Raw genomic sequence first — 24933 nt, 5'->3', positions numbered from 1 at the left:
TGAGCTTTAAGGAAATCAACCACTGTTATCACGAGGAATAATTTTTTTTGGTTAGAGCATTCAAAAATCGAGCATCCTGAATTTTCCGAGAATCGCCGTTTGTTCACGCATTACTGTCTTTTGCACCAACCAAATTCAAAACCACTCAGTGATCCGTGACACCACGATTGACCGTGCTTCACGGCGTTGAAAACACCCACACTATAGAGTTTGCGGAGCTGCACATAACAGTAATAATGGACAAGCCCTTTGGGCTAAGGAAACGTCTCACTTCAAGGTTCAGCACTGCTTCCCGCGATAATTCTTAAATGCTCAAACCACTTACACATTGGGATATTCCGATATCTATTATGGAAGTGCGTGCAATCTGACTGCTGCGCATGATAGCATAGTTTGATGCCGAAGTTTATAAAGTTGAGTCCCATCTACGTGTTACTTTTTCCTTCCTCTTTCTGACCCCAAATGCTTTTCGTTTTCCTTTCAGGTTTTGCTGAATTCTTGCTCCAGGGAAATTCGCTTCAAAGCAACAAAGGCCAGCGGCGAAAAATGCAGTATAGATGCAAACTGTCAATTCACTGGGGAATGTACAGTGACAATTTTTGTGCCAAAAACGAAAGTAATTGAGTCTTCCATCATGTTCATGCCATACCAGAATAACGTAAGTATCACTGCCATTGACAATATTCTTATATGCATGTTTAAGTGCAGGCCACTTTTGCTACAGCTGACGTCACCTCTCTGCACATTTCTGTGGCACACAACTTTCCGAAAAAGCACATTGTAGCCGAGGGTAAATTTTGTGTGTGTTCATGTATGCCGCACTTTTATTTACCTACTTTATGAGCAGTTGTGCACATTTGTTGATCTCTAGCCTTCTCTGAATAGTAACGGTATGGCCTAATGCTTAAGGTTGCTGACAGTACTTCACATTTTTTAAGCATGCCTCAAAAGAAGAGACAATTTCAGTGCGTTCTGTTGCTGCAGATATACAGTATCAGATGCTGTATTTTTGCATGTAAGAAAAAAAGTCTCGAAGGCAGCTATTGATGTAAATTTCAGCAACTTTTTAGTGTCGATTTGTTTTTATCGTTTAAAGCAATATGCTAACGACGAGGACCGCCTTCGGCCAGCCTTTTGTTTGAAGCCAGTGTCGTGCTTAGCTTTTCGCATACCTGTCATCAGCATGGAGGATGCTGCTTACTTTACATTCCTCGATTTCCCATTAGAAAAAGTGCAGCCCATTATCAAGCTTGCATTTTGTGATTATTCTCATCAGTCGTAAAAACAGGTATCTCCCGAGTCCTGAATACCAAACCTCATTCTGTGCTATGACACAATGGAATGCGATGTATCACTCCGACATTAGCGCGATGTCTTCCTACGCCTTCATGACGCGACGCGAAGCTTGCAGAAATAGGAAACTTGCTTATCTTTTACTGTACCCTTATTCTTGCTGTGTTTTCTATCTCTGCGAAGCAAGCGTCCAGAGAAAAAAAAGTCGTTTATGGAAGGTCGTACTATCTTAAGAACAATTAAACATCAATTTCGTGGTAGTGGTTGCTGGACACATTACAACTCGTGAAAAAGGACTAACGGGGGTCTTGAGTGGATGAAGGGGTATGGCTTTCTTCATATAAATATATGGTGTAGGGTTGGCCAAGTGTATATTTATAATGGCGCTTTAACATCTGCCAGAAATTATTTGTATTTAATTGGTAAGGCCATATACCATTCTTTCATGAGGGCAGCAGAGAAAAAAAAAGGATTGTGCATGACACATTCAAGAACTCTATATCAAACTGCGCGAGCAAAAATGCAATGTAGGTCTCCAGCTGTACAAGCTGGAGGGGAGGCATTGTATTCCTTGGTAGTGAGATTCATCGAATCTTCTGAACGGAATAACGTGTCTCAGTTTACGCTGCAAGTAATGTTATAACATCAGCTACAATGGCCTCCACAGAAGTCTTATCTATTTAGGGGTAATTAACGCAAAACTGAACACTTTTACCTGCGTGTTTTGTGCGTGGTAAAAGTTCGAAAAATATCTGCGATTGCAAGCGTGCTGCTTTCCTCAGTCCTGTGTACGTTAGTCAGTGCTGGAATATTTTCATTTTCTTCTCTTTGATGCTTGTTCTTTTTTACACGTTGTTCACGCGAAGACTCTCTGGAGCAAACTATAACTAAAGCATTCATTGAAGTACAGTGGCATAAAAATAGAAAACATTACTTACAAAGCCGCTGTTTTCCTCAGTTGAAAAGGCTAAATATATAAGGCTGCTGTGGTTCTGCGTTTGGTGAATAATTGCTACCGCATTATGGTACCACGATCAGGAATCCTATTGCAATCGTCACAAGGAAGAAAATGGATAATTTTTAATTAAGGACGGTGGCTTTGAGGTTATGCGGATTTAATTTTCTCGGTTGTTATATCAGACCACTTATTCTGAGTCACGCGAAGCGGGAGGAATGTCCATTATATGCAAAAAGAACAATATTTTAGTGCACATGAGATATTCAGCATATCACAGTTGGAAAAAAAAACGATCCGGTATTTATGTGTATGACCTTGGAACGCGAAGTATATACGCTATTCTAGGAATCCAAATTTATTTAGGTATTGCTTAGAGCTTTTTTTTTCAACATACATGAATTTATAGGACAAACGACTACAAGCCATAGGAAATGGTCCCTTTTGAACAGAATGATGGTAGGTTTTTACAACCGATCAACTCTCTCTCACATTTCAGCTTAGTACACACTGTTTCACTTTTACATCGGTTTCTTATCAACAAAAAAAATATATTTAAACTTTTCATGACAATCAGTATAAATTGGCAGCCGGTAATGGTGAAGTGTTTGTAAACGTGGACAAACACGTCTTTATATAGTACCTGGTAGCTGTAGTAAAGAGTCTTGTGTACCACTCCTAAAGCTATTTCCGAATGACGAGGTCGAGCGCAAACTTTTGCGAGTGCGTCACGGGGTTGTATCCTCTATTCCAGATAACTCAGTTTTGTGACTCCAACAAAGGAATCCGCCTGCACGATCAGTACGCTCCGAACAAGCAAAATAAGCTCTGCCGCCAAAGGTCGACGTGGGATGTCATCAGCGAGAACGACGACTTCAAGAAGTGCGCTCACTACTCCCTTTGCATGACCTAGCGAAAGACGTAATTTACAACTTACCCCCGGTACAGATTGTTTTTATTATCTTTTAGTACGTGGAATTACAGTCACTTGAATAATTAAGAATTTCTTTACGATTAAAATAAATGTTGAGCCTAGTTTTAGACGGTCGAAGGCGCACTTATTCAACTTTTGCGGTGGAAGGAATGAAGCAGACAGGCTTACATCCGTGGTCTGGTTCACATGACAACATGAAAGCTTACTTGACCACAGATTACATTACAACAGGTGGTCAATTCTCATCGCCCAGGACATCAACAAGGCAATCCTGCATGTACATTTTATGAGGGCATGATCATATGATCCTGGAATAGTGGTGAAATTTAGGATTTCGGTCATAATAATGGTTTCGTTAAGATAATCAGTACATTTCCGCTGTAACATGCACATGCTGAGAGTTTGACATAATGAAGAGTTGAAACCAACTTAATGCAGGTACCGCCATGACCGAAAACACTTCGATTCTCGTTGTATTGGATCGAATCAGTGAATGTGTGTTTTATGTTGCCTTATAGTTGAGAATATAAGAGCTCAGAAAATTTGTCAAAATTGTCCTCTGCTCACGGACGCAGGGCTCCGCGGCCGGACATGTCCAAGCGCATCCGGGTTTCCATCGACGAGACGCAGGAGAAAGAAGGCCTGCCGCGACGGGTGGTCCTAGTCCTCGACGTCTCAGGCAGCATGAGTGTAAGCTTCACCAGCCTCTCACTTCTAACTTACTGCGGTGCGCAATACTTTGAGTTCTCGTTTGACGTTTGACAGAGTACGGTTTTGTGAGTGTGGTCTGCTGCAGAAGCCCGGACGCGGCAAACAGTGATGCTGCTTGTGCATTACTGCTCCTGCTGTTAAACCTCCTGCTGTTAAACTTAATTTGTTGAATTCGTTATTTATGTGGAATGTGAATTACTGTCTTCCTGATTGGAGTAACACTACATTTACAAATTGAAAACAAATTCATACTCCACAAAAGAAAGCCGGTCGATTCATCGCAGGCGTTGAGCCAAACACACACACCAGAAGCCTTTCCATGAAGTTCCAAATATTCTCCATACATAGCCTTTATTACTCTACTTTGGCCAGAAGATATAAACAAGACCCCAATAGCGATGATGCCCTTATTGCATCCCTAGCAAACTTAAGTTTAAGAGAAGGTAGGTTGACACCGGTCGCCAGAAATTTGGAAGGTACCATTTTTACGTACAAATTTTAGCTGTCAAAAGTTACAGTATTCTCTTCCATCGTTACTTAATCATCGGCACAGTCATAATATCAATTTAGAAAATATTGACATGTCAATGTTGAAGACTTTTTCGCGTCACAAAGAGATGATACCTTCACTAAGAATTGTATAATGATGATGTATCTTTCTTTTTCTATCTTATATATATGTATTGTGCATATGCAATCTTCGGACATATTCTTATCTCAAGTTAGCTTCAGTTCATGCAGTGGCTTTGCACATCTATTTTCTGTATAAAGTTTTTCCTGAAAATTAACCAATATCTATGTAACTATGTTGTACAACCGGTGCATGCCTTGTACACAGGGGCTTGAACCTCGTCAAGTGAACTATTTTTCACTTTTGTTCGAGCCTTTGCCACTTTGACGAAAATAAATCAAATCAAATCACATAAAATGAAATAAAAATATCTTAATGGACTCTAGACACCTAATTTTATCGTGCGTCTGCTTCTGCAAACGGTGCGTTATACATCAGAAGACATGGATTACCGGATGGTATTCGACCACAAGCGTTAAATAATGTATAATTGAATTTCTTCTTTCATGCTGTTTCGGTTTCAGTTTCATCGGCCGAACGATGACTGTGACGTCAAGTTGATGTTTTGGTCACATGATCCACTAGAAAGACAGTAATATAATCGCCGGTATGTAGTTTTAACTCACTATGGCATTTAAATACTGCCTTTTCAAAGACGTGAAATGACAAAAAATGACCTGTCAGCGATTATATTACCGTTTTTCTGGTGTATCACGTGACCGAAACGTCAATTTGACGTCACAGCCGTCGTTCGGTCTATTAAAGAGAAGCCGAGATAGCGCCAAGAAGAAATTCAATGATAAATTATTTAGCGGCCGCACAAGAATACCACAGGGTTCTCCATGTATACGCATGGATACAATAGATCCTAGTTGATAGAAAAAATAAGCAGAATATTTAGAGTGGCTTAAAGTACATTTGGTGCATAGTCAGCTTGAAAGCTAGAACTCCGCCAATACAGAAGTACTTAGGCCATGAAAAGATTTGTAAGAATTCAAGAGAATTGCATAGCAGGCATGACATGACAAAAACCGTTAGTGTAAGGTTTGAGACGCAATACTAAGGCCTAATCAAAGAAAAAAGGAAAAACTGGTTGAAAGGGCATGTAATTTTAGATTGAATGACCTATTTCTTATCTAAGGAGTCAGCTCAGAGCAATGGAGAGCCGTGGCCAATGCTTACATTACTGACGGCAGTGTGTGCAAAGCGCTAAAACGTCATCCAAATGTTTATCACGCAAGCCTTCAAGTACCATCCTGTACTTTCTGTATTACATCTGGGCCTGCACTTAAGGTGGCGTATGCCGCAGAGCGTTTTCCTCACCAGGAGAACAATTCATTTCATTCTATTCAGAGCAGTTATTTGCGAGCAGTAGTGTGCAAATGGCACGCAATAAGGGAGTCACCTTTTCTGTCCGAAAGAAAAGCTCCCGAGTGCAAATAGAGTGGGGTTTTCAGTTCCTAATGGTCGCCTGGAAGCACTGCTTCTTGCCATTGTATTTTGCTGTAACCTATATGCCTGCATCACCCTAACTTATGCTTCCTCTTGTAGCGGTGAAATTGTTGTCTGAAGAATAATAAATGATGGCACCTATGCTTGCGTTTTCAGCGAAAGGATAGCGAACACACATTCACGTGATCAATTAGTGAGAGGCGAAATACTCGCGCAGAACGGCAGTCAAATACATCTCAACAATCGAAATAAAAAGTTTCAATCAACTAATTCAAAGTGCAGTCACTGCTGAGAGGCCTTTTGATGTGAGTTGTCGAAGGCATTGCACTACGTTTATTCAGATCACTGGTGCAACATCTTCTGGCGCTGAACTATAGGCTTCAGCAAGCTTGCACGATACCCGATCATCCGACTTGAGCCTCCGGTGATCAATTTAGTTTAATCCATTTGCTATTTATGCGCGGTTCAATACCGACAGTTTCCTGCTTCATAAAGAATAAAAAAAACGAGCCGAGCACAATACAACGGTTTCAGAATGTCATTATAAATCTAGATATTTTGAAAATTTACATATTGTAATGTAAATATTTTACTTTAAAACGGACCTTCTAAGTATAAACATCGAAAGCACTCAAAATATTTTGGAGACATCTGTGTGGGTGGAGTGTATACTATTATGGGCATCTGTAAAACCATATTCTTCTCGCCAGCAGAACTCAGTGAACAGAGCGCCGATCAGGCCATCGCTGAAGATCAAAACTGCCAAATTGATCTGTTGTGCAACTAAAACTTTCATCTCGTTCACGTTTACATAATGGCACATCTACGTTTCAGCTCCAGCCCAGCACTCTTAATTTTGTTTTTCCTGCAGTCAGAGAGGAGGATGGAATTCCTGAAGGAATCTGCAGAACGGTACATCAGCGAGATAGAGGACGGCAGCAGGCGGCTAGCCATCGTTTCGTTCAGTACACAAGCCAAAGTGGAACACACCCTGATGCCTGTGAATGTCAACACAAGGCAGGGATTCCTGAACACTGTGAAGAACCTGGAAGCATCGTCATACACGTGCATTGGCTGTGGCCTCAAGAAAGCTCTAGAGGTAAGCCCCATTTGTGCGCGCGTAGCCATGAGGCTTTGCACATGAAGAAGGGAAAGAAGGGCAAACTCTCGAATCTGGTCACCTCAAGCCTGCCGGAAGGGATGACACGGAAAGACCGAAATGGAGATTAAAACAAAGAGATGCTAGAATATATTATGATATGTTTAGAGCATGCTTTTTTTTAGAGCAAGCAGAACCCTTTTATGCTACCAGTGGCATTATGACTGCCGCAGCCGAGACCTTCGTTAAGCAATTGAGGAGGCTAAAGTATATACATAAGTTCCTGGTTATGACAAACATATTAACGAAGTCTAGAATCACCCAAACCAAGGATAGCAAAAAGGAATGTTTTGTTGATTTTCTGAAAATTTTGGCGCTTGATCTGTGGGAACTGAGGAGTACCCTTTTCGCGTACCAATATTACTGGCTCTACCACAATGGTTGAGTCAATTTGTCAACGTTCAGTTAGTGCAGACTATAACAATTATTGTGATTGTATGTCGCAACTAGCTTAACACAACTGGCAGCATAATAATCAAGTTGAAAGAAGACGGCTGTCTTGAGTTACTTTATTTCCTACTTTTTATTCCCTTTATGCGTATTAGTGTTTATAGTGCAGGGACGTTAATTTTTTGGTAATCTGCTTCGCGGTCGGGGTAGGGCCGTAATCAATGACCCGGCATCCTGTAGAGAAGACTAATGACATGAACCGAACGTGCGGCGACCAACACCTACAACTGAAGCCCGGACATTCTGTAAGTGGACGGAAAAAGAAAAAAATAAACTGCGCCGCTACTTTTTAAGCAGCCCTCCTCATTGAAGCGTAAAGATTGGTTGAGCAAAAGAGACATTCACATGAAAGAAGACGGGACAAGGCCTTGTCCTGTCTTCTTTCATCTGAATGTCTCTTTTGCGCAACCAATCTTTACTCTACAATGAACCAACTTGCGCAACAACTCATCTTCCTCATTGAGTGCTCCTTCAAGGTGAATCTTCCGATTTTCATTCTAGCTTCTTACAAGCTGTTACCTTTAAAAAAACTGCTTGCTAGATCCAGTGGTTATGAGTAACACAGCTATATTGTTGACGTTGTGCGACTTTGCGAAAATTGCGTCTCCCGACCAAAATCATTCGGGACATAGCCTTAAACAGAATGTAGGCTAGGAAGAGGGCGCTCCGAGAAACTTTCATCTTCGGTCACTTGACCCTGTTAGGGTTGAAATTGTAAGCATTCATAAAGCCTTTGTTTCAGTAAGTATCAGTTTTGGAGCAGACATGTCTTCGCAGAAAGGAAAGCTTTTTTTTGTTATCGAATGAATGCAGACGCCGACTTGCGGTAACGCTTCGTGCATGACATTTATTCAAGGTACTGCAGTCGATGTGTGTGTCGCGAAAATTTTGAATTACAAAATGCAGCTATTGCCTGAGTGTCCTCTAGATTCCACTGGCACTGACGCATTTGCTGTACTCTGGCTCAGTTGCTGACCACTCCTGACGAGACTCCGGAAGGCGCCATGATCGTTCTCATGAGCGACGGCGAAGAGAACGAGTCGCCCAAAATAGCCGACGTCAAGAATGATTTAGTGAAAGCCAAGGTCGAAGTCAGCACGATTGCGATGGGATCCTCCGCCGACAAAAAACTGGAGGAACTAGCCGTGGAAACAAAAGCCAAAGCGTTCTCGTTCGAGGACGGCCAAAGGGGTACGGCTAGCGGGATGGAAAAAGCTTTCGTCGCTTCCACCACCTCTCAGTCCGACGAGGCTGCGCAGCGGAGCACAGAGGTATGTACTCTCATACGACATGAGGCCTAACCATACTAAAGAGTCATCATCATCATCATCATCATCATCATCATCAGCCTTACTACACCCACTGCAGGGCAAAGGCCTCTCCCATGCCTCTCCAATTAACCCTATCCTTTGCCAGCTGCATCCACCCTTTGCCTGCAAACGTCTTAATCTCATCCGCCCACCTAACCTTCTGTCGCCCCCTGCTACGCTTACTTTCTCTTGGAATCCACTCCGTTACCCTTAAGGACCAGCGGTTATCTTGCCTTCGCATTACATGCCGTGCCCAAGCCCATTTCTTTCTCTTGATTTCGACTAGGATGCCATTAACCCGTGTTTGTTCCCTCACTTACTCTGCCCGCTTCCGATCTCTTAACGTTACACCTATCATTTTTCTTTCCATGGCTCGCTGCGTTGTCCTTAACTTAACCTGAACTTTTTTCGTTAGCCTCCATGTTTCTGCCCCGTAGGTGAGTACCGGTAAGATTATGCTGTTGTACACTTTCCTCTTGAGTGAAATTGGTAAACTGCCACTCATGATCTGCGAGAATTTGCCATATGCGCTCCACCCCATTCTTATGCTTCTAGTGATATCCCTCTCATGATCCAGATCAGCTGTCACTACCTGCCCTAAGTAGACGTATTCCGTCACAATTTCTAGGCTCTCGCTGCCAATTGTGAACTGTTGTTCCCTTGCTAGGCTGTTAAACATTACCTTGGTTTTCTGCATGTTAATTTTGAGACCCATCGATCTGCTCTGCCTGTCTAACTCATTGATCATGATTTGCAGTTCACCTGCTGAGTGACTCAGCAAGGCAATGTCATCAGCAAATCTCAGATTATTTAGGTATTCTCCATTTATTCCTATTCCCAACTGTTCCAATTCAGGCCTCGAAATACCTCCTGTAAACATGCGGTGAACAGCATTGGCGAGATCGTGTCTCCTTGCCTGACGCCCTTCCTTATTGGAATTTTATTGCTGACTTTATGGAGGACTATAGTAGCTGTGCAGTTGCTATATATATCTTCAAGTATTTTTAAATAAGGCTCTTCTACTCCCTGATTACGCAATGCCTGTATGGCTGCCGAGGTTTCCACTGCGTCGAATGCTTTCTCGTAATCAATGAAAGCTATATTTAGAGGTTGGTTATATTCTGCGCATTTCTCTATCACCTGATTGATAGTGTGAATATGATCTGTTGTGGAATATCCTTTACGAAAGCCTGCCTGATCATTTGGTTGATTAAAATCTAACGTTGCCCTGACTCTATTAGCGATTACATTGGTAAATACTTTTTAGGCAACGGATAGTAAGCTGATCGGCCTGTAATTTTTCAAGTCCTTGGCGTCTCCCTTCTTATGAATTAAGATAATGTTTGCATTCTTCCAAGCTTCTGGTTCAGTCGAGGTCATAAGGCATTGCGTATACAGGGTGGCTAGTTTTTCTAGCACGATGTCCCCTCCATCTTTCAACAGATCTGCGGTTACCTGATCCTCCCCAGCTGCTTTTCCCCTTTTCATTGCTTCTAAGGCTTTCTTTACTTCATCTTTCGTTACTGGCGGGATGACGCATTGCTGTGCACATCTGTCTTTCTCATTAACGCTCTGATTACATTGGCTACTGTACAGGTCTCTGTAGAACTCTTCGGCTACGTTAACTATCTTATCCATATTGTTAATGACATTGCCCTGCTTGTCTCTTAATGCATACACCTGGTTTTTACCTATGCCTAGTTTCCTCTTCACTGTTTTCAGGCTACCTCCGTTCTTTATAGCATGCTCGATTCTCTCCATATTAAACTTCCTTTTGTCGGCTACCTTGCACTTGTTTATTAACTTTGATAGCTCCGTTAGTTCTATTCTGTCGGTAAGGTTAGATGCCCTCATGTTTTGGCGCTTCTTAATCAGATCTTTCGTCACCTGAGACAGCTTCCCGGTATCTTTTCGAACTGTCCTACCGAATACTTCTACTGCGCACTCCGTAATTATTGATGTCAGATTATCGTGCATTGAATGAACATCAAGATCATCTTCCTCAGTTAAAGCCGAAAATCTGTTTTGCAGCGCTATCCTAAACTCCTGTGCTTTCCCTCTTACGGCTAACTCGTTAATGGTCTTCTTCTTCACTAGCTTCTTCCGTTCCCTCTTCAGGTCTAAGCTAATTCTAGACCTTACCATTCTGTGGTCGCTACAACGCACCTTTCCGAGGACGGCCACATCCTGAATGATGCCAGGTTTAGCTCAAAGAATGAAGTCGATTTCATTTTTAATCTCACCTTTGGGGCTATTCTAGGTCCACTTCCTGTTTTCTCGTTTGCGGAAGAAGGTATTCATGATCCGTAAATTATTTCTATCCGCGAATTCGACTAATAACTCTCCCCTGCTATTTCTAGAGCCTATCCCATAGTCACCTACCGCGTGGTCGTCAGCCTGCTTCTTGCCCACCTCCGCATTGAAGTCGCCCATCAGTACAGTGTACTGCGATTTTACTTTATTCATTGCCGATTCTACGTCCTCATAGAAACTTTCAATGGTCTGGTCATCATGGCTGGATGTGGGTGCGTAGGCCTGCACCACTTTCAGCTTGTACCTCCTATTCAGCCTAATTACTATAGCTGCTACCCTCTCGTTAATACTGTAGAGCTCCGCTACGTTGCCAGCTATATCCTTATTAATGAGGAATCCCACACCTAGTTCTCGTCTGCCCTCTAACCCGCGATAGCACAGTATGTGTCCGTCCTTTAGTACTGTATACGCCTCACCTATCCTCCTAACTTCGCTAAGCCCTATCACATCCCATTTAATTCCCGCTAGTTCCTCAAACAGCACTGCTAGGCTAGCCTCACTAGCTGAAGTTCTAGCGTTAAGCGTTGCCAGGTTCAGATTCCAATGGCGGCCTGTCCGGAGCCAGAGATTCTTAGCACCCTCCGCTGCGTCACAGGTCTGACCGCCGCAGTGGTCAGTTGCTCTGCAGCCGCTGGGGACTGAGGGCCGATGGTTAATTGGTTTGATCATAGAAGGTTGTGGCCAAGTACTACACCAGGGTGGCCAAATCCTGCTCTGGTGAGAGAGTGCGTTGTCGGTTCTGGTCACCGAGATCAGGCCGCACTCCAGGCATTGTTATGCAATTCCATCGACACGCGGAATTTTTTTTAAACCCGGTGGAGAATTGAATTGAGCGGCAACAGGATTTGAGCCCCGGTCCTCTTGCATGCGAGGCGGATGTTCTACCTCGACGCCATCGCTGCATCCCATACTAAAGAGTACATTGCTTCAGTGTTCACAGCTGCTTCTGTGCGACAAGATGTTCTGAAGTACCAGACGTCACGAATTGCGCTTGATATTCCTCCCTAGCATCATTCTTTTCTATTCTGCTCAGACAGTCTCGCATCTTTTTCTTTTTCTTTACAGTTAGTGGACACCTCAACGAGCTTCAAGAGCACAGCAACAAGGGCGTTCATACTTGAAAAAGGTTTGGGCGACACCGTTGTGATCGTTGAGCGCACCACGCAAACCAGCGTGCCCATAACAGTATGGCTGGTCGATCCAAGCGGGACTAAGTGCAATGCATGCTCTATGGAACAAAAGGGAAATAGGTGGACTATCTCCATACCCAACTCTCCAAAGGTAAGGCGACATCTCGTATTTCATGACTCTCTTTTTGTTTTATATACATGACACAGAGCGCAGTACCAAAATACTTTCTTTATGAAAGACTAGGAATACATTACTTTTACTCACAATACAAAATATGCAATTAGATTGAACAGTGGCTTGTACTCATAGAAAAAGCAGAGAAGAGAATTTGCATCAAAAACAAAAGCGATGACGCCACATGGTAGACAACCAGTAGTAACAGAACACAGTTGAACAGCTTTGGCAAAAAAAGTTATATCTTTGGATTACAGGCGCGAAAACAGACAGACCACAAGGTAGATAAACGGGACGCTCCGTCTCGTTTATCTACCTTGTGGTCTGTCTGTTTTCGCGCCTGTAATCCAAAGATGTACCAACTTGCCCAGCAAGACGTTCTTTTTTAAAAAAAGTTATAACTTCATTCCGCCCCGAAACTGTAAAGAAGGGAAGACATCCAAAACATTTAAAATGCTTTAAACATTGTGCTTGAACAAGCTAAAATAGTGTTTTTTTCATATATTTACCGCGCCTGGTCGAGTAGATAGGGAAATGTGTTTTTTTGTTGTTGAAGATGTCACTGGTAGACAAGTTCAAGTATACTTCAACTGTGTTGATAAACGCGAATATTTCATGCGGTTTTGCTTGTTTGCCATAATTTTGTTGCGTGGTTAGTAGCAGTATTTTTCGTGTCCTCAAAGATTAAACCTCTAGAGAAATGCGAAAACAACTGAATAAATATTGATAACCATGCAACCTTTACGTAGTTTTAGCTCCTCCGAAGTGGTGTTCTTTAGCATAACGGACAAGCGAGGTTGACTGAAGTCTAAATTCATATATTTAGCGCTGTATGAGTATAATCATACATATATCAAGCACTGGCAGCCTACTTATAATTGGTTATAATTTATAATCAAAGCCCTTAAAATGCAAAAAAAACTGTGAATTTCTACGGATGTGCCCAAATTTTCGTCAAAGCTTTGGACAACTATCATTGTCATTTGAAGGGCCGCCATGCCTAAAAAAACTTGCTATGTTTTCTACTTCTATTTCTTGATTAACCAGTAACTGATTTGGAGCTCAGACAGTTTCTTCGTTGACTGATTTCTTTTCAAGGCAGGAGTTTGGCAGCTCAATGTGCAGAGCTCAAGCTCTGAAGAGATAGAGATCAACATTCAAGTGAAATCTCAACCCAAGGACCAAGATGATGAGCCGATTCGGGCAACCTGCCACATGGCCAGTATAAATGTGGCAAAGATGCACGAGGCCATTATACTGACCCAGGTCCGAAAGGGAAAGAAGATCGTCTTGAACGCCGATGTTATTGCCGAGGTGTCCAGGCCGAAGCCACATTCAAAAGTCTCGGTCAAGCTCAATGACGACGGTTTCGGTACGAACCTTTCATTTCATCTCGCACATCTACTCCCAGAGCTAAAACCTAGCGTTGGTTGCTGAGCCGTGATAATAAAGAATGCACGGTGCCGAGAAAGCACGATCAGAAAAATAGCACGCTTAACGAACTCCCAGGGCCTGCAATTCCAGGGTAGGACATTTAGGAGATCTAATATGGATGTCTATCAAAACGCGAGGATACTTGAATATCCGAAACGCTCTAGTAGAGCGGCAAGCTTAGCCAGTTTGAGGATGTTCATGTTGAAATTGGGTGCGTGTGCTGCGCTAAAAAAAAGATAGACAACAGAGGAAGAAGCGAATACGACGCGTGCAGAACAGGAGGAAAACAGAGGCCAATAAAAAGGAAACTGGCTGTAGTAGAGCGGCAAGTTCGTCCATTTAATGGATGATTATCTTGAAAATGTTTGCGCAGCGCAAAAAACACAGGCGTAAACTTAGTTGACAGTATGTGCGCATGACTGCGGGCAGGACTGCGCGCATCCTTTCCTCTTCTCCTGTTGTGCATTTTTTTATCACAGTGCATTTTCACGCTGGGCAGAAATGTTGTTAAGTGCAGTTGTGAACCATAACGCCGTATAGTTTACAGGAAAGGATGAGAGGAACCTTTACTATAGGCAGCGAAATCACAATTGCTTTCTGTCACGCGGTGTTACAAATTTTGAATCGATGTTAAGGTGTTCTCAGATCCTCCAGAGTTGTAGCGAGCTAATTCGTAGACCCTATTCATCAAGTGAAAATTCAGTACTCTTCATTGTTGTCTACCGAAAACGAATAAACCCATTTCCTCCAATTGGCTTTTGAAGCGTCGGAATTGTAACAAATCAAAAGTCCTTATTTCTCATCTATGCACTGAACACGCAGAGCTCGTAACAGCCGTCATGAAGCACTTACTGAGGGAAGCAATATATAACTCTAACTTAATTTACTTTAGTTTGTGCCAGATCCACTCAATCTAACTTGAACAAACTTGCAGTTAATCAAAAGAAAATCCTCCGTTGCATCGCAGATATTGAATTCGTGTCTCCCTGCAAAGAATTGTTTCCTTCCCTAAATGCTATACGCGTAGATAATGTATACGAATATCATTTGTTGCAGGCAGCCTAGTACTCTTCTCCACACACAGGAAACTCTATATTATCAGTTTGCGTCCTTGGAACAGTGCATTACAAATGCCAGTATTAACGCAAGAAATACAGATAAATATAAACTCCCGCATTTTAGCACTTTCAGCAGATATCAGGTACTGAGCTACAACCTTCCTGTTACGCACAAACAATATTTTTGCACTGTAGCTTCAGACATAGGCAGCTGCGCTCATATTGTTGCAATCCAATATCTGTAATGCAGTTTCGTTGTTTACAAATTTATTTATCTCCTTTGAAAGCAACACTTCGTATTTCATAGCCCAGTGAAGTTTCTTGGCTATTCTCTTGACTGAAGTGGAACCTCTTCATGTTGCATATGTGATGTATGCAGTGAATCGTATTAAGTGTTATTCATATTCATGTAAGTTGTTTTTTTATACATTTGGGGTGAGCGTCCCACTTCAATTTTCTACCCTGCACTACTGCCATGTATTGTGTCTCCTGGGCCTCGTCAAGGTTTCAGCTTCTATTCCAGAACTTACCAGTGTTTGGAAGAATAAAATTATGTCTGTATATGTGTGTATGTGTGTGTGTGTATGTGTGTGCGTGCGTACGTGTGTGTATGTGATTATGGATTTTTATGGAGCAAGGGCATCTATGGCCAAGGAGTGCCATGAGGCAAGGTGTTTTCGACTTTCAAGGTGGGGTCAGACCCATTTCCCAGGTATCAGCCGAGCACCAAACCAGGTGAAAGCTTGTACCCATGGTATCACCGGTGGTTACCCAGCGGCACTGGGGATCGAACCCCGCACTCCCGCATGCGGTATGTATGTATGTATGTATGTATGTATGTATGTATGTATGTATGTATGTATGTATGTATGTATGTATGTATGTATGTATGTATGTATGTATGTATGTATGTATGTATGTATGTATGTATGTATGTATGTATGTATGTATGTATGTATGTATGTATGTATGTATGTATGTATGTATGTATGTATGTATGTGTGTGTGTGTGTGTGTGTGTGTGTGTGTGTGTGTGTGTGTGTGTGTGTGTGTGTGTGTGTGTGTGTGTGTGTGTGTGTGTGTGTGTGTGTGTGTGTGTGTGTGTGTATGCATGTATGTAAAAGCTGTTTTACATATTTGGCTCGTGTTCGCGTGGATAATGACAAGCCATATTTCAAGAAAATTTCAGTCATCACGCAAATCTTGAGCAATGGAGCAGAAAACTGTTAACGCGTCACGTCGAAACTTTTCTGCTGAAGATGCTTTCGGAGGCAGCGTATTTTATTACGCATGCTCTTCTTTGTTCTTACATTTATTTACCCGACGTTTCTCTGCCTGCCCTCTCTGTGTAGATCCAGATCTCCAGGCAAACGATGGCACGTACAGCGGATACTTCGCCAACTTTGTCGGGAAGGGAAGGTACGCCGTGACAGCCCACGTGTCCGGCCACAAAAATGTTCGACTCGCCGAACCCAAACATGGTTCTGGCAGTTCCTTCATGACCACAACCATGCTCACTTTATCTACAGGTGAGTTGTTCAACAACACGTTTTTTATGCAGGGATAGGTTTACCAACCTCCTGCAGGAGAAGGACATCTGGAGGTAATCAGCGGAAACAGACGGACGAAATTTTTGCACCAATTCCTTATAGCTTCAGAAATCACCCGCACATATTTAATAGCTATGTTCGAATTCTTTAATGGCGCAGCTTTTTATGAGTGCAGTGGCGAAATTTCAACGCTTATGACGTGGAGTAACTCCGGCGTACTCGGCAAGGCTTGCGACGCTGTCTGTGTTGTTGACTGGACAGTGCAAGTTATTCATCACAGTTTTTAGCAATTGGCTAAGCAAGCATTTGATACTAGCGGCAACTTGTTCCATGGTTGTGATTTTTAACGTGATAGCATTAAGAAGTTCGTATCGGAGGGAATCCGGCAATATCTACGGCTTCGGCTGCGTCACTCACCGTGAGCAAAAAATCCCCGAAAAATCTCCAGAGAAGCAACCTAGGAGGCAGGTGGGCCACCTAGGTAATGTGACCTTGTGACGTCAGCGCAACCTGTCCACGGGATTGTGAATAAACTGCGCACCGTGGCAGGTAACATTTAAGTTAGTGATTAGTCGCGAGAGTTAGCTCAGGAAAAGCAACTTCGGTCGCACAAGCTGCACAATTGGCAACACCTGCCATCGCAGGCAAGTTTTGCATCGCTTGACCACTGCACCACGGCGCCAGGAGGGGTATGAGGACTCTCATGGGTCTATGAACGTAAAGCCGAGGACGACCAATTCTGCACATATGGGAGTTATCCCGTAGAAGCTACTGCAGTATACCCTTGATTCGTAACTTAAGTGACCCCTTCCAATAGTTTTTCGTTTCATATTTCGTGGTTACATCGCTTACAGCGGTGAATTCTATTCCGGCATCACCGTTCGCGGTTGTGTTTCCTGCTGAAAGCAGCTACTTGGAGGTAAATCGTAGCCCTCCACCCTCCAGCACACTGAAGACGTCCGCTTTAACACCAAGTGGAATAACCCAGACCTGAACAGAGTCCGAGAGGCTGCATCAAAGTCAACCCAACGGAACCGAAGAGGACACTTATAAGATTGCGCCAACTGGTGCGGTCACCAGTAGTCGTTAGGAGTTGAGGAAGTTCTCAGGCTACTTTATGTAATTCTACAGACACGGCAATCATGAGCGAGAAGAACAGGCTCAATACATGATACGGGAAGAGCTCAACATCAGCATCAGCTGCGCTCAATGTTTGTGTTTTCTTCTATGTGTTCTTTTCGCGCAACTTCACCATATCTATAGATCTGAAGAACGTGCCGGCATTGCTTTTCTGAGTATATATAGGACCAACGTAATACATTGTGATGGCCACAGCATCGCTATCCCCAGTCACTTATGCTCCCCGGCAATGTGCTTAACCCAAGTCCTGAAATTGCTGAATTGTTGGGATACGAATTTTAATGCGATTGGAGATTTCGTGCCATCCTTCCTGAAGACAAGTCTTCATTTGCTACCATTCGATCGCCCGAAGGAATGTTGGAGGAATATTCGCTAGTGCCTGGACTTTGGAAGGAAATAAGGTACGTGCTTCAGGCGCTAGGTGTCGACACTGAGAAGTGATCTTTGAGCCAGTGTGGACACGATCATGTTTCTTTCCTACTTTTTGCCTGTGGCTGGCATTTTGTTTTTCAAACAGAATTCTATTGGAAACTAACGTCTACGCTCCTCCGCTCCAAATATACATCAAGTCAAACTGTTTCAAAAGAACCCTCCATACAGGCGTAGATTATTCTAATAATATTGATTGCTTTCCGCCTCCAAAATATCTGTGTAATAACATTGCAAGCTACAAGCGAAGGCATGATTTTATTGCTGACAGTATTAGGGAGAGAAGTCTAGAAAGTACCACACGTTAAAATACAAAAAACATTTTTCAAGCAGGCATTTGCTCTTTGCTTACCATGGGAAAACAATCTGGGATTGGTGCGCGTAAAGAGTTTATTTACATCTGAGCTTAAACAATTTTCTTTGCTGTAGGACATCATAGCGTTGCTGACTGAGGTCTCTTCATGAAGACATAACGCAAAAGAGAGTGTTTATTGCTTACGAAGAAAAAAATACCTTTGATGTGAAAAATTTTAGAGGCCTTCTTGTAAATTTTGAAAAACAAGAGGCATATTTTGTGAGAAAGTATAATAAAAATTAGAATATACTCTTATACGTTATTATTTAGAAAACGAGTTGTATTTGAAGTTTGAAAACTTTATGTGTTCAAATTTCTAATTAGTGAAAAAAAATGAAATGTCCACGCGACGTGCTTTATGTGTCGTCTATGCAGCGCACAGCCAGGGCCCACCCCGAACCGTGTTCGAAAACATTGAATCAGCTACACTGCTGGCCACACAGAATTATTGAGGATATGTTTGGTAAATTCAGTGAGGCTCGGAAAGCAGCGGCTCTTCGCGGCAATGAAAAAAACTAAAGTTACAGACGTTCACCTGTTCACTCCTGGACACGTCGGAACAGTCATATTTTCCGAAAAAAAAAACAGACGAATGATATTAGTTTTTGAGCACAAAGCTGTCGGTTGAATCCACAAAGTGAAGTGTCGATGCTTAGGAAATGCCTGTACTTAGATGCTAATGAACAAGAACGGCGCGACATGATGACGCTACCTTGAACGCCATGATTTCCGTTATCGCTCCCCTTATAGAGGTATCGCGGAAATTGAAAATCTTATATAATGTCTCATACGTCGGACAGAACGCTCGAACTGAAGCACAGCATTTTTGAAACGTTCTGGTCAGCGTAACCAATCCCTAGTCGGGCCGGATTATACAGAATATTTTATTTTGGCTGTTGTTCAAATTGAGGGGTATGAAATGATTCATTCAGTCCCCTTGAGCCGCCGCGGTGGCTGAGCGGTTATGGCACTCGGCTGCTGGCCCGGAAGACACGGGTACGATCTCGGCCGCGGCGGTCGAATTTCGATGCAGGCGAAATTCTATAGGCCCGTGTACTGTGCGATGTCAGTGCACGTTAAAGAACCCCAGGTGGTCGAAATTTCCGGAGCCCTTCACTATGGCGTCCCTGATAGCCTGAGTCGCTTTGGGACGTTAAACCCAAATCAACCAAAATAATAAACCAGTCCCTTTATTCCAACCATGATGGCACGGTGGTAAACTGCTTGAACTGTTTTGGTAAAGAAAGAGTTAAGTGGAATCTGAAAGCAAATCGTAAAATGCGATCACTTAGTTCACTGAGCGTCATGGGCTTACTTGTTAGTTTCTGTTGGAACCTTTATCCCCACCCCCCCACACACACACACGCACGCAAGAAAACCCTTAGGCACTCCAAGGAATGATTTCTAAAGATGACCTATAAATATTCAAAAATCGAATGCTTTAATACCATTTTCGTTTAGGGGCAAAATTGAAAAGAACGTAAAAATGGTTTGGAAATGTCAGAAATTGAAAGGAACACCTAAGCTCCGCCTTATGAATATGACGCGATAGCGTTAGTGGGTTAACGCCCGTATATGTAAGATTGGTCATTCTCGAATTTACATTCATAGATCTCTGGGAGCCCTCATACGACTCCTGGTGCAGCGGTGCAGGTGTTAAGCGCTGGCCCTGCGATGGCAGGTGCTGCCACAGGTGGCGCTTGCACGACCCAGGTTGCTCTCCGTGGGCAATTCAGCGCGACTAATCATTAATGTAACTGCCACCTGCCACCTGCCAGAGCGCTCAGTTTGCTCACAATGCGGTGCGGTGGGCAGGTTGTGATGACGCCGCAAGGTCACGTGACTTAGGTTGCCAACCTAGGTTGCTTTTCCTGGGATTTTCCGGTCACGACGCCAACGACGCGGACGCGCAATCTCCTGCAGGATGGGAGCCTTACCGCTATAGCGTTAAAAGAGTAAATACCAAACTTAATGGTGCTATTTCGAATATTGCGGACAAGCGGCGTATGCTAATATTACTGAAGACCCCACTGATGCTGTGTGGAAAGCATTGCACGTCCAATTGTGTCGTAAAAAAGAAATTCCTTTCACACTTGTTCCAATGGCGGGTGGGTTTAAATTAGGGCTCGAAGAACTTGCTAAATGTTATGATACTGCTCAGTAAACTGCGCTTTTTTCCCTTACAAGATGTCATTAGACCAGGAGAGACGCAGCGTCTAATTGTCCAGCTGATCAGCCTAAATTTGGCAGCACGCGTGTATTGCTTCTGATAAAAATGTATTTTTTTCTGTGATAAATCGAATGCAGAAGCTATAACATGCATCCCAAGAAAGAATTACTCTTGTAAAAGTCTGTAAAACGTATGTAAGCAGTCTCTTAAACTTCAACGTAGAGTTTGGGATTTTGTAAAGAAAGTAAATCAGGCAACCCTGTCATCAGTATTTACCGGAAGCTGTCGCAATATCCTGACAACTATGCAGTTCACTGTTGTTTCAATTGTTCCAGAGCGCTATACCAACTCTAAACAGTAGAGCACTCCCTCTGAAGCTCAAGGCAATATTGAAGCCATAATTTCTCTTTCTTTATAACGTTCCTCTAAAATCTAAATTTCTCAGATTTTATACTTTTTTTTCCAGCTCGTTCGACCTGGTTACAACCATGTTTTAAAATCACTGCCATTAAACGCGACTCCACTAAAATGATAACAACGAAATAAGCATGACAGGACGAATTTAGCTAGGCCTATGACATACCAGGAATAAAAAACTTCTTTCAGATGCCGACCCCGATGCGGATTTGGAATACTCGATCGACGACTTCGTTATTGTCAACACAACCGCCGAAGCGGAGAATGCGACTTCGGTAGCCACGCAAGAGGTTGACAGTTTCCAGAGGGTTGCGCAAGGAGGATCCTTCCAAGTGACGGAAGACATTCAGGAGGCACAGGTGCCTCCCGGAGACATCCGGGACCTTGCCGTGTCCGAAATACGTCCAGGGCAGAACGAAACGATTTTGGTGAAGCTCACTTGGACGTGGCCCGGAGCTCATTTAACATCTGGAAACGGTAAGCATCCAGAGAGAACGTCAAAAAATGGTGTTAGAAGTCACGTGCACTTGGCCTGAATATTTGGTTAGTTCGCGTTTCTGCCACAGTGCGTTGTATAACCTGTGTGCAATCAGAGGCATCGCAGAATCTTTCGTGAACAAAAAGTACTTTTTTCGCCGAAGAGAAAGTATATATATGATCGAAAAGGCTTACTGAAACGAAGACAAATGTGAAGTGTAGAAGGACGGCAGACAAGGCGAGTTAGTGCTCCATGACAAGAATTAGTTTTCTACAGTGCTAGACAGCAGGACCAGACATAGGAAGTGACAAACACGGCGCTGTTGAAAATTTATTCTTTGCGAAATTGAAGCATGCTTTCTCGTGCAATTTAGCAACATATCAAACTATTTACCGCTACTGAAACTAATAACCGCCTGTCAGACACTCAATTTAGGAAGCCATGGCTAAACAGGCTAAAAGTCCTCAGTTTGTGTCACTACGCGTTAATGTGTAACGGAGTGAGAAGAAACCAAATACGACATGGCCAGTCAGTTCAAACTATGAGCCGTGCTTCACTTCTGTGACTTCCGATATTGCACTTTCCAGCTTCATCTATAAAGATACGCGCCAGTAAAGATGACGCCAAACTGAAAACCGACTTCGAGAAGCAAACAGAAATTACAACAGCGCATGTCGTCGAAGGCAATCTCGATCCACTACCTTCAGGTGCCAGGCACGAGGTTACCTTGTCTCTGCCAAAGTCCTTTGCCACGCCTCGGGCCGACGGTGCTGTCAACTGGCGTGCCTTCCTGGCGGCTCGCGTCTTCAACAGTGACGGACTCAATTCCACGACGTCGAACATTGTGCCAGTGTCTTACACTCCTCCCGACGTGACGACCACTGTGGCTACAACCACAGTTGCTACGACAACACAGGCAACAACGACCGAGGCGACCACGACAGAGGCCACCACAACTGAGGCGGCCACAGAACAGCCGACAACAGCACCGCCGACAATAGCGCAGCCGACAACAGCACAGCCGACCACATCAGAAAATGTTACTACAACAGAAGCTACCTCTGCTACGGCACCTTCTGCACCTCCGGATGTTGTGCAAGGCCGGCAGGTGTCAGGTCGTTTTACAAAACTGTGGATGTGGATCTTAATTGGTGGTGTCACAGCCGTTATCGTGATCGCCATCGTGGTGGGTGTGCTGATGAAAATGAGCTCGAAAAACATCACAGTCTATAACTGCCTCGTCGGCAGGTCGCAGGCGAGGGAGCGCATGGCTGCATAAAGCTGTGTGTGTGGAAGTCAACTGTGAATGATGAACCGCTGCGCGGGACTTGCAATCATGTATAGCATGTGAACGTGATCATAGTTTTATACGTAATTATTTATGTATAAACAACGGTCTCTTCTGAGATACATCAAAGTACTGGATTGGGCGCAGATGTTTTGTAATCGGTAGATATCCGGAAGGCATAATTCGTGGATGCTTTACAAAAAAAAAAGAACAGTGATGAAGCACGGGCAAAGACATTCCTCATGAGGTGTTGCTCAGGATAAAAAAAAAGAAAACAGAATTTTTAGGTAACTATAATTTCTTGGTATCTGGCACCATAGACAGCAAGAAGCACACAGTATGATACAGAAAAAGTATCAAACAATTGCGACGCAGCAGCAAGCGTCGATGATTTTCTGAGCCAGAGTCGGCAATGCTAGCAGCTCTTCTAGCTATTCGGGTATTCAGATACTTGTTTTTTGATAACCTGAGCACGATTGGTCGTTATAGAGGACGGAGAGCCGGTAACGCCCTTTACAAAGAAAAGAATTATCACATAAATGCAGGTGGCTTCACATCGGAACAAAGCAAATGGCCGAGAAGCAGCTGACGAACTGCGCAAAATGACGGTAATAATTTACGCTTTTAGGCAACAATATTTTACATGATGAGCACTGGTGCTATGTGGAAAACACTGTTGAATATGCGATTTGAAATGAAAAGCAAGAAATCTAATATCACGATTTATAGGCGAGAAGTTCAACCAAGCTTGAATGCTGCGCGTTTTTCAAGAAACCTAAGTAAATATCAACTGGAAGATAGTGATTCGGTAATAGTCGTTATGCTCTCAGGTAAGAAACTACATACCATTAGTTACAAAACTAATGGGCAAGTTGAATATTTAATTGGATGCGGGAAAATGCTGTTTGAATTTTATGTCCATGACCAGCGCTAGATGATACGTGATGTGATGCCTGGACGCGAAGGATGAGGTGCTGCAGTAAAGGAAGTAGAAATTTTTTTCTTCATATGTTAAGGTGCAAGAGGTTTATGGATCGTTTTAGTGCAGACATTCTCTGATGTGGAGAGTACTACCGTAGGATAAAGCGTGGCATCTTATTTTGAGCAAATTATAGGCAGTTTTAAAGAATACTTTGACTCAATATTTGTTGCGTCGTTGTAATCGGAAACAAAAGAGGGTCCAAAACAGAGCCATTAGGTACTTCCGGTTTATCACGTTTTGTTTTGGGTATGAATGGCACGATAGAAACAGTCTGAAGGCTAAACGTAAAAACGTAAGGCAAATATTTTCGTTCCCACAAAAGTGGTTGGCAGCAATGTTTGTCCAACAGACGGTACCTTTGTAGACTACGGATGAAGAAATAAGCCAGTCGAGGTATTAACCTAGCACTTCCGAACATCTGAACGCGAGTCGTGTTCTATGGGTTACACGTTGGGGCCCATTACTCTAATAGAGTCACGCCTTCCGGAAATATACTGCCGCAAATTTTGGTACACAGTTCGCACCACGTGTATAAACCAGAGGGCTCGATTTCTGCTGAAATAATTTTTTTACAACATTGGCCGCACTCACCACATAGCCCACAGGAGGCTGATTTGCGCCTCTCGCATAAATTTGTTTCTAGCTCCAGAGCAGAGGTATCAAAACATCTCGTGATGGAATAAGCGATGGGAACTTAATTTTATGTTCAGCGATATAACAAAAAATAATTTATAGTTCAAATCTACAGGTAGTCCACAAACCGCGAATTATGAATTTTTAAGCAACTGTTGTCCACGGACTGTCTACCGGAAATTATGGTACTTCCGTGGCAAAGTTGCTGTGCTTCTATCTATCATTTCGCTGGTTAACTGTGTTGCCTTCGACGGTGGCCCGATGCACAAACTCTTCTGCGCTGAACTTACGGCGCACATCAAGCAACCATACGCGAGCGAGCGATGTGCTTGAAAAACCAAGAAATCCTGCAACTGCGGCGTCCACAATAAAGCTTAACGACCTGAATTGCTGAAATCTTAATTACCTTCCCACACTTGTTTGCTTTCGTAGCGTTTATAACTGTTCGAGGCCTGGTGTCCTTCTGAAAGGTGAAAAAGAAAAATGTTTTTGAAGCATTATGTTGACTAAGCTTTCTGAAAGCAAACACCGAAATTGTACAGGAGG

At 43.1% G+C, this 24933-nt stretch overlaps 1 protein-coding gene across 1 annotated transcript in view; it reads left to right on the top strand.

Annotated features, from left to right (window-relative positions):
• LOC144107311 (calcium-activated chloride channel regulator 1-like) overlaps window positions 1-23016 on the top strand; it is a 30903-nt gene extending 7887 nt beyond the window's left edge. Inside the window, exons 5-14 of the mRNA XM_077640305.1 lie at window positions 485-658; window positions 3003-3130; window positions 3758-3872; window positions 6788-7015; window positions 8494-8796; window positions 12214-12429; window positions 13552-13825; window positions 16298-16474; window positions 21196-21483; window positions 22072-23016. Coding sequence (XP_077496431.1) covers window positions 485-658; window positions 3003-3130; window positions 3758-3872; window positions 6788-7015; window positions 8494-8796; window positions 12214-12429; window positions 13552-13825; window positions 16298-16474; window positions 21196-21483; window positions 22072-22763 — 2595 coding nt within the window. The 3' untranslated portion in view covers window positions 22764-23016. The remainder of the gene's footprint in view (window positions 1-484; window positions 659-3002; window positions 3131-3757; window positions 3873-6787; window positions 7016-8493; window positions 8797-12213; window positions 12430-13551; window positions 13826-16297; window positions 16475-21195; window positions 21484-22071) is intronic.
• Window positions 23017-24933: the final 1917 nt, after the last annotated feature.

This window comes from Amblyomma americanum, chromosome 10 (assembly GCF_052857255.1).
Source record: "Amblyomma americanum isolate KBUSLIRL-KWMA chromosome 10, ASM5285725v1, whole genome shotgun sequence".
NCBI lineage: Eukaryota > Metazoa > Arthropoda > Arachnida > Ixodida > Ixodidae > Amblyomma > Amblyomma americanum.
This window is presented reverse-complemented; position numbering and strand designations above follow the sequence as displayed.